The sequence below is a fragment of the Cnephaeus nilssonii genome (assembly GCF_951640355.1).
Source record: "Cnephaeus nilssonii genome assembly, chromosome: 9".
NCBI lineage: Eukaryota > Metazoa > Chordata > Mammalia > Chiroptera > Vespertilionidae > Cnephaeus > Cnephaeus nilssonii.
In genome coordinates this window covers 93,587,766-93,597,957 of record NC_137080.1, presented here as the reverse complement: position 1 = coordinate 93,597,957, position 10,192 = coordinate 93,587,766, and the positions used below count along the sequence as shown (strand labels likewise).

General features: G+C 63.6%; 1 protein-coding gene across 1 annotated transcript; it reads right to left on the bottom strand.

The window, feature by feature from the left end:
• Positions 1–2,600: 2,600 nt before the first annotated feature.
• MLN (motilin) lies at positions 2,601–9,879 on the bottom strand (the record flags this gene model as incomplete). The annotated part of the gene is made up of 3 exons (XM_079781699.1): positions 2,601–2,681; positions 5,635–5,751; positions 9,763–9,879. The coding sequence occupies 3 exons, from the start codon at positions 9,877–9,879 to the stop codon at positions 2,601–2,603; spliced, it is 315 nt and encodes a 104-aa protein (XP_079637825.1).
• Between the last annotated feature and the right edge of the window lie 313 nt (positions 9,880–10,192).

Here is a 10,192-nt window from a genome sequence, read left to right as displayed (position 1 = left end):
GCTGGCCCTGCCCTGTCAGCTCCGTGCCAGGTCTGACTGACAGGCATCCTCCCTGTGTCCTCCCGACCTCACCGTGCCTGTGTCCCTCTCCCCGGAGCTGGGCGCCCTCCCCGGTGACCTGCGGGGCCCGGGCCGTGGGTCCTGGGGCGTGAAGGTGCAGCTTCCCGGGAAGCTGCCCAGGTGGCCGCGCTGGTGATGTCCGGCCTCCCCTGCTCCGTCCTATTACTGATCACCAGCTCATCACGCGGCGTCTCTCTCTCCCTCCCGCCGGCCGCTGCGGCCCTGGCGCCATTCCTTGCCTGGCGTCGGCGGCATTTCCCGGGACCTGCAGCTGCGCTTGGGCTTCGTAGTTTGTGCACTGGGAACTGAATGTGCAGTGAGCGGGCTGGGTGCTCCTGGGAGCTCAGAGCACAGGGGTGTCCTTCTTGAGGAACTGCCTCCTGTGGCTCCGCCCCGCAGTGCGGTTGGGGTGGGTGGAGACGTGGCCCTCTGCCTAATTTGCTGGTGGCCGATGGCTCCTGCAAGGCCCTGCTTATGCATACACAAACATTCATTAATGTGAAATGGCGTTGGAATGAAACGTCCCATCTAGTTGTGTTTAGAAGGCAGAGCTAAGTGGGGGGCTGTGTAACGTGCTGCGGACGCTGCGGCGTGCCGTCACGAGGGGTAATAACAGTGATTTGCTCTTTGCTGGTGCGCCATGCCCTCATCTCACGCGGCTACTGCCACTTGCTTTTGCAAAGGTTCACTGCGTTGAGAGACCAGCTGGAGGTCACTGGGCCAGGGGCTGAGTGCAGAGGCCTTCAAACTCGCTGGCCCATTAGACCTGGCCTCGCTGGTAACCAGCAAATGGTCAGGATCCAGGAGCCCTGACTCCAGTCCTCGCTCAGCAACAGACTTGGTGTGTGGACACAACACCATCTCGCTGGGCCTCAGTTTCCTTGCCTGTCATGGAAGGGCCAGTGCAAATCTTCCAATTCTGTGGCCTAAGTTAATATTTGAACAGAGGACCTAGAAAAGTTCCATGATTTGCTAATGTATGCATCTCCCTCAGAACTTCATTCTCCCCCATGGCATGACCTGAGTTTGACCTGTGGAAATTAAGATCTATACTAATAAAAGGGTAATATGCTAATTAGAGAGGATCTTCTGGATGACCATCCGGACATCCTTCCTGACAAAGCCGGGCCCAGGCAAAGCCACCCGCCCACAGTCCTGGGTGCTAGCAGCTGCAGATGCAGCCCAGGAGAGGGAGAAGCCACCCACCCTGCAGTCCTGGGCACCAGCGCCTACGGATGTGGCCCGGGAGAGGGAAAAGCTACTTGTCCCACGGTCCCGGCACCTGCGGCTGCGGCCTAGGCAAAGCCTCCTGCCCACGGTCCCCTGTGGCTGTGGCTGGCCCAGGTGAAGCCGGCCCAGGTCTCGGGTGCCTGTGGCCAGCTGGAGGAGGGAATCCTGGGTCCTGTGTGCAGGGCAGAGGCAGAGGCGGTTAGGGGTGATCAGGCCAGCAGAGGAGCAGTTAGGGGTGATCAGGCAGGCAGGCAGAGGGGTGAGGGGCGATCAGGCAGGCAGGCAGGTGAGCAGTTAGGAGCCAGTGGTCATGGATTGCGAGAGAGACATCCCCAAGGGGTCCCAGATTGGAGAGGGTGCAGGCTGGGTTGAGGGCCCCTACCCCCTGCACAGATTTTGTGCACCGGGCCTCTAGTATTAAATAAAAGAGTCCTTTCTGCATGTTTCATCCTTTATTTGCTGCAGAGGGATTTGCTGGGGAGCGGTTGCCTTCCTCCTGAGCCCAGCCGCCAGCCATGCAGACCTCCATGGAGGCGCTCAGCGGCCAGCTCTCCCAGGAGCAGCGCGGCGGTCACTCGCTGCTGGAGAAAACAAAGGTTTGCAGCTGAGTAATGGCAGCAGGTCCCCTAGGAGCTTATGAAACCACCTTCTAAAGCTGCCTGTGCCCAGGGAGGAGGGGCACCCCCCCAGGGGTTTGGCCAGCTCGGCCAGCCCCCCCTCTCCCTGCTCTGTAGCCTGGGGCAAGCCATTTAGCCTCCCAGTCCCTCGCTGCCCTTCCCTGCTCCCGGGGACTGTGAGAAGGAATTGGTGGCCGTTAGTCAGCCGAGACCTAGCTTTGCCCTAGTAACTCGGGCGACCTGAGCTGGGCAAGGCCAAATGGGGCTCAGGACTGCGATTTGCAGAACGAGGAACACGGTGCAGGTTTGTGGGCAGGCGGCACTGCTTTCTTCAGAGTAACCAGCCACTCCGGGGTTTTGAAGCAGGGGAGGGCTGCTGGGTTGTCACCGGGAAGGTGTTTGGGACGCGGGCCTGAGCCATGGAGGGAGGGCCTGGAGGTGTCCTGGCTGGGGGCTGGGCTCCTGGGCGCCGCAGCCATCAAGCCGCCTGCTCCACGGCAGGGGAGGGCACGCTTGTGGGAGAAAACAGCTCGTTCTGGGGTGCATACAGGAAAAGGAATCACTGTCCTCAAACCCTGCTCAGACCGCTCCTCCTGGAATGCTAACGTGGGTGGGCGGAGGCGGGCCCAGCTGCGGTGCTGGTGCCGGAGCCGGTGACACCGTCCTTACCGCTCTGGGCGGGCAACACCTCACTCAGCAGCCCTTCCACGGCGGCCGGTACTTCCCCAGCTGCCTGGAGTTCATCCTCATTTCAATTTCCACGGGAGCAGTGAGCTGTGAAATAGGCAGAGTTAGCAGGGAGGGAGAGGGGGAGAGGGAGAGGGGGAGTGCCGAGGGCCCCTGGGTGCCCTGTGGGAGCCCCGCCACTCGGCCCTTCCCTGCCCACCCTCTGGAGTCCTCTGGGCTTCTGGGCCTGCTGGGAACTCTGGCACCCCCTCCCCCCCAGTTCTAACCAGGGGGCTGGATCCTGGAAGTCTCTGAGACCTTCTGGGAGGATGATCACCCTCCTCTGGGGAAGCTGGCACAGGATCGGGGGGGGGCTGGCAGGACCCCCTGGCTTTCCATGTGGGGGACACTCACCTCCCCCCTCTCCTGAGGATATGCCACCACGCACCAGGTGTCACCCTAAGTCCTTCAGTGTATTATTATTAGCCTCTCAGTAACCCTATGATGAAGAGACTATTAGTGTCCCCATTGTGCAGATGGCGAAACTGAGGACAAAGAGGTTGAATAACTTGCTTAAGGCCACACAGACACTAAGTTTGGAGGAATAAACTGGTAACCCCGCGGGCCTGTCTCCAGGGTCAGTGCCAGTGCCCACCAGGCGCTGCTGCCCTGGCGCTGTGGGGACACGGTGAGCCTTAGGGACCCGTCTGCAGGCGGTTGTGGCAGACTCATCTCGCTGTCACCCCAGAGCTTCCTGGTTCACTGGTCTTGCTGCCACACCAGCTCCCCACCTCCCACCGGCTCCCTGGGGCTGGGAATGGGCTCGGATGCTGAAGGGCAACCTGGGGCGGCCTGTGTGGGGCTCAGGGTCCAGCCCGGCCTATGCCGCCCCCTGGCTGTGGTTGTCCTCCAGGCCTCAGTTTCCTCCTGTAAAGTGGGGAGGCTGGGCTGGACGATCCATAGGCCCCTGGCCGGCCTATCAGGGTTCCAGGGAGATGGACAGGGACGAGAGGTGCCCCGCCCCCCAGAGCCGCCTGGATGTTCCATCGGATGTAGCACGTGCCGTGGAAACCTCAGTGGACGCCTTAACTCTGCCCCCGGTGCTCGGAAGAGGGCAGCTCCAAGCCAGCCCCCCTTCGCCAGCGGAAGGACTCGCTCCCGTTCCCTCCTCAGAGCCCAGGAGCCCCATCCGGGGCCCCAGCACCACGGTCAGCCTCTGGGCTACGTGTCGGACCTCACTGTTTGGGGACAGCACGCTGTGTCCAGGGGGAGGCGGGAGGCATGGCGTCCAGCTCGTTCTACCCTGACCCTGGGTGACCTTGGCAAGGCCCTCACTCGTCTCCTCCCTCCCAGGCGCCTCCACAGGGAAGTGCCTCACGCTCAGTCCCGGGGCCTCTCCTTCTGCAGCTGCCCGCGCCCGGTCAGTGAGGTCGCCCTGTCCTGGCTTGAATTCCATCTAATCGCTGGGGCCTCCCACGTGGTGTCTCCAGCCCTGGCCTCTCCTGAGGTGCCCGCTTTACGTACCCACCTGCCTGCATCGTCTCACCCAGCTGCCCACAGCGTCTCACAGTTTACAGTCCCTCTGACCGGACCTTCCTCTTGTCCACCTGCAGCCAACCACAGGCTTCACGTCCCAGGGTAGCAACTCCATCCTTCCGGTGTCCCGGCCAAAAAAAGCGTTTTCTCTTGTCCCCCTTCCACATCCTATATCCGTTCTTTCAGCAAGTCCCGTGGGCTTCGACCTCCAAAATATTTCCAGAGTCTGACCCTTTGCTCTGCCTCCACCACGACCACCTGGGCTGAGCCACTCTCTCGGGTTCTGCAGCCTCCTCAGTGGCCCCCTCGTTCCGCCTTTGCCCCTTCAGCCAGTTCTCAACGTACATCACGTCCCTCCTCTGCTCAAAGGCCCCAGGGCTCCCAGGCTGCAGAGTGAAGGCCAAGTCCAAACAATGGCCCATGACGTCCACATCCGCCTCATCTCCCACTCTCTCCCCTGCCTCCCTCTGCTGCAGCCACTCCGGCCTCCTCGCTGTTCCCCGGATGCACCACTCCTGCCCCAGGGCCTTTGCACGGCTCTTCCTTCTGCCTGGAATCTCTTCCCCCAAACATTCCTTTGGTTCACTCTCTCGTTCTCTTCAAGTCTGTGCACTAATACCACCCAATCATGAAGCCCGCTCTGATCACCCTATTTAACATTGCAGCCAACCCCTCTGCTTGGTTTCTCTGTAGCACTTGTTGCTACCTGCCATGCTGCACAGTGGGCTTCTTATCCTGCTCGAGGGATGTTGCCCGTCCTGGCATCTGTTTCTGGCCCCCATTGGAGTGAGGGTGCCAGGAGGGCAGCCGATGGTCCGTTTTGTCTACCGCTCTATCTCCAGGGCCCAGGACCGCCACACTCATAGAGGGCTCGGGAGTTTCGTGGCCGGAGTACACGAGCGTGAAACTACAGTTGTGCTGGACACAGTCCAGGCTCGCCGGCCCGGACGGTCTGGGCATCCTAACCTGTTGCTGAAGGTCCTGGGTCCGGGTCGTCACAGAAGCTGTTTCCGGATCATCTCTCTCCCGCCTGGGGCCTGCAGCTCCCCCCTGACAGTCTCCTGCCTTCCCTTGTGCTGCCCAGAGTCAGGTCCGGCCAAGTCCCTGCTTGGGATCCCCAGTGGCCTGGCCCAGCAGCCTCTGGGGCCCTGTCGCCTCTCAGGGCACCTGGCCTCCAGGCCTCGCACCGCCAGGTGTTTCCTGAGCAGGGCCGGCGCCCTCCCTGTTCCTTCGGCTGGGAAGCCCTTGCTCTAGCTCTTATGGAGGGGCTCCTCATCACTCAGGCTTCAAAGGAAATGCCACCCCCTGAGAGGCCGCCCCTGCCTGCCCCGTCCAAATCCCACTCCCACTCTCTGCCACTCCTTTACTCGGTGCCTGAAATGGGGCACTGTCCCGTGTCGGCGCCTGCCTGCCCCCAGGATGGGGCTCCCTGCTGGACGCCTGGCTCACGCTGAGCCCTGGCGCGTTCGGTGGCTGGCCAGGGAACCCCGCCAGGTGTCTCTGCATCGGCCGCCTGCCCGCTCACCTTGATAACTTGGCCGTCTTCCTCCTCCGTGAGCTCCGCGGGGTCCAGAGGACCCACCTCTTCAGACCTCTGCTGCTCGCCCAGCGATTTCTTTTGCTCTCTGTTCCGCTCCTTTTCCTAGGGGCAGAGCACAGCAGGGCACAAAGCCCGCCCTCCCTCTCCTTGCCCAGATGGCCCTCGCCTGCTTCTGCCCAGGGTGCCCAAGGCCCCAGCTCCCCTCAGGCCACAGCCCCCTTCTCCGTGCCTCCTGCACGAGTCGCAGACACCAGTGGCCCAAGACTGGCCCTCCAGTTGCCCACCAACAGGTCAACTTGCAGAGGAATCTGGTCCTTTGAAGTTCAAACATTGCACCCAGATTGTTACTGTTAATTAAGTTAAAATGCTGAAAATAATGGCTGCCCTTCATGCATATTAAGTGTGAAAATGTGTTTTTCTTAGCAGAGAACCTACAAAAGACGTGGCAAGACAGCCTCGCCTGTAGGGTGCCAGGGGGCCCGAAGCTGGAGTCCCCGGGAGGGGATTTGTAAGAGGAAAGACAGGGAGATGAATTATGGAGGAGGGAGCTGCAGCTTCTTCATACAAACCCCGAGCCAGGCAATTGCAGGGAGCTAGACCGCAGAGCAGGTTCACACATTGTCCTGTGGCTGCCGTTTTGCTAGTTTATGTTCTACTGAGCTTGACTCTTTCTGCCCAGCCCCTATCTCGCCTGGCACCCTGCTGGCCAGGCCTGAGCACTTAGACCAGACCCTGCTGCACTCTGGCTTCTTAACGGTGCTCCTGGGGTTCAGCTGGAACTATGGTGGTCTTTTCTGGAAAGGGAGCCCGGGTGAGGGAGGTGTGTCCCGGGAGGAGGGGTCTGGGTCCAGCCGTGGCTCTGCAAGGGGACGTGGAGGCCTGTCCGGGACGAGGGTGCAGATACAGAGGGTGCCGACCCCAGGCCACGTGACTTCTGAGAGAACAGAGAACTGACTCGGTGTTAGTCCCTAGCGGAGCCTCGGCCTCAGACGGCGGGACGTGCCAGGTCCATTTCTTCATCTCCTCGGGTGAAGAGGAACCAGTGTCGCATGGCACTCAGAACCCTGTGTCTACAGTAAGTCACTGGGCCCAGCCGGCATGGCTCAGTGGTTGAGCGTCGACCTATGACCCAGGAGGTCAGGGCACATGCCCAGCTTACAGTGTGGAGCGTGCAGGAGGCAGCCGATCAATGATTCTCTCTCATCATTGGTGCTTCTCTCTCTCCCTCTTCTTCCTCTCTGAAATCAATAATGTATTTTAAAAAATGAAGTCACCGGGAGGCAGTCCTGCGGCCAGCTGTCCTGCGGCCTGGTGTCGCCTGGCCTCCAACGAGAAGGAGGCCTTGGCAGCTGCCGGATGTTTGCCCCCGGGGCTCCCTCCTGCTCTCCCAAGGCGCCAGCTCAGTCTCACCTTCCCCCGGGGCCTCCCTCCCGGACTCAGCACTTAGGGCAGGGCAGCGACCGGGCAGTTAACCGGCCAGTGAACCCCCACGGGTCTGTGTTGTGGCTCCCAGGCCGGCTCCTGAGGACGGAGGTCTTGGACTTCCCCGTACGCCCCCTTGTGCGTGGGCCTCTCACCCACATGCTCAGCGAATGCGCACTGACGTGGCAACTGGAGGCTCCTCGGGAAGATGGATGGCCGGGCGGGGAGAGAGTCCCCCGACACCGAGTGGCTCTAGAGGGTGGAGGCCAGGGCGGCGCTGGAGCCTGGCCAGCCCCCATGCTGTCCGGTGTCACTGGCAGAGCTGATCAAATGCAGGCTGACTCTAGACCTAACACCTCCTCAGTGCGAGCAGGGCTGTGGCACCTGGGCCACAGGCGGTGGGCACTGGGCGGTGGGCACTGGGTGGTGGGCACTGGGTGGTAGGCACTGGGCGGTGGGCACTGGGTGGTGGGCACTGGGCGGTGGGCACTGGGTGGTGGGCACTGGGCGGTGGGCACTGGGTGGTGGGCACTGGGCGGTGGGCACTGGGTGGTGGGCACTGGGTGGTGGGCACTGGGCGGTGGGCACTGGGTGGTGGGCACTGGGCGGTGGGCACTGGGTGGTGGGCACTGGGCGGTGGGCACTGGGCGGTGGGCACTGGGCGGTGTGCACTGGGTGGTGGGCACTGGGTGGTAGGCACTGGGTGGTGGGCACTGGGTGATGGGCACTGGGTGGTAGGCACTGGGTGGTGGGCACTGGGTGATGGGCACTGGGTGGTGGGCACTGGGCGGTGGGCACTGGGCGGTGTGCACTGGGTGATGGGCACTGGGTGGTAGGCACTGGGTGGTGGGCACTGGGTGATGGGCACTGGGTGATGGGCACTGGGTGGTGGGCACTGGGTGGTGGGCACTGGGTGATGGGCACTGGGTGGTGGGCACTGGGCGGTGGGCACTGGGCGGTGGGCACTGGGTGGTGGGCACTGGGTGATGGGCACTGGGTGGTAGGCACTGGGTGGTGGGCACTGGGTGGTGGGCACTGGGTGATGGGCACTGGGTGATGGGCACTGGGTGGTGGGCACTGGGCGGTGGGCACTGGGCGGTGGGCACTGGGCGGTGTGCACTGGGTGATGGGCACTGGGTGGTAGGCACTGGGTGGTGGGCACTGGGTGATGGGCACTGGGTGGTGGGCACTGGGTGGTGGGCACTGGGTGATGGGCACTGGGTGGTGGGCACTGGGCGGTGGGCACTGGGTGGTGGGCACTGGGTGGTGGGCACTGGGCTGTGGGCACTGGGTGGTAGGCACTGGGTGGTGGGTACTGAGTTGTGGGCTGTGGGCAGTGGGCACTGGGCAGTGGGCAGTGGGCAGTGGGCAGTGGGTGGTGGGCACTGGGCGGTGGGCAGTGGGCGGTGGGCACTGGGTGGTGGGCACTGGGTGGTGGGTACTGAGTTGTGGGCTGTGGGCAGTGGGCACTGGGTGGTGGGAACTGAGTTGTGGGCTGTGGGCAGTGGGCACTGGGCAGTGGGCAGTGGGCGGTGTGCACTGGGTGGTAGGCACTGGGTGGTGGGCACTGGGTGGTGGGCACTGGGTGGTGGGTACTGAGTTGTGGGCTGTGGGCAGTGGGCACTGGGCAGTGGGCAGTGGGCGGTGGGCACTGGGTGGTGGGCACTGGGTGGTGGGCACTGGGCTGTGGGCACTGGGTGGTAGGCACTGGGTGGTGGGTACTGAGTTGTGGGCTGTGGGCAGTGGGCACTGGGCAGTGGGCAGTGGGCAGTGGGCAGTGGGTGGTGGGCACTGGGCGGTGGGCAGTGGGCGGTGGGCACTGGGTGGTGGGCACTGGGTGGTGGGTACTGAGTTGTGGGCTGTGGGCAGTGGGCACTGGGTGGTGGGAACTGAGTTGTGGGCTGTGGGCAGTGGGCACTGGGCAGTGGGATGTGGGTGATGGGCACTGGGTGGTGGGCACTGGGTGGTGGGCAGTGGGCACTGGGTGGTGGGCACTGGGTGGTGGGCAGTGGGCAGTGGGCGATGGACACTGGGCAGTGGGCACTGGGCGGTGGGCACTGGATGGTGGGCACTGGGTGGTGGGCAGTGGGCACTAGGTGGTGGGCACTGGGTGGTGGGCAGTGGGCACTGGGTGGTGGGCAGTGAGCACTGGGTGGTGGGCACTGGGTGGTGGGCAGTGGGCAGTGGGCGGTGGGCAGTGGGCGGTGAGCAGTGGGTGGTGGGCACTGGGTGGTGGGCAGTGGGCACTGGGTGGTGGGCACTGGGTGGTGGGCAGTGGGCACTGGGTGGTGGGCACTGGGTGGTGGGCACTGGGTGGTGGGTACTGAGTTGTGGGCTGTGGGCAGTGGGCACTGGGCAGTGGGTGATGGGCACTGGGTGGTAGGCACTGGGTGGTGGGCAGTGGGCAGTGGGCGGTGGGCAGTGGGCGGTGAGCAGTGGGTGGTGGGCACTGGGTGGTGGGCAGTGGGCACTGGGTGGTGGGCACTGGGTGGTGGGCACTGGGTGGTGGGCACTGGTGGTAGGCACTGGGCGGTGGGCACTGGGTGGTAGGCACTGGGCGGTGGGCACTGGGTGGAGGGCAGTGGGCACTGGGCGGTGGGCTGTGGGTGATGGGTACTGGGTGGTGGGCAGTGGGTGGTGGGCAGTGGGTGGTGGGCTGTGGGCAGTGGACGGTGGCCGCGGGGTCCTTACCTGCATCTTCTGGAGCTCGCTGTGTGTGAAGATGGGAACGAAGGCTTCCGTCTGGGAGGCCAGCAGAGCGGCGACGTGAACCAGCAGCAGGGCCGCCAGGGCCGTGCGGGACACCATCCTGGAGCTGGGCAGCAGGAGCTGCTGTCACTGCTGGGGGCAGTGATGGCGGCTGCATCGGAGGCGGGAGCGCTGGTCCAGGCCCCGCCTGGGCTGTGTGGCCCTGAGCCCCTGCTCAGCTCTGTGGCGTGGGCCTGGCGTGGGGCTTTACCAGGTGAGCTCAGGCCCCCTTTGCCCCAGAGCCCTGAGAGCTGACCACACATCAGGGCAGAATCACCCCCGTGGGCCCTTCTCCTTGTCACAGGTGAGGTCTGCTGGGGTCCCAGAGGCTCCAGATGTGGGAGGGACCTCGTGTCTCAGAGAAAAACGCCTG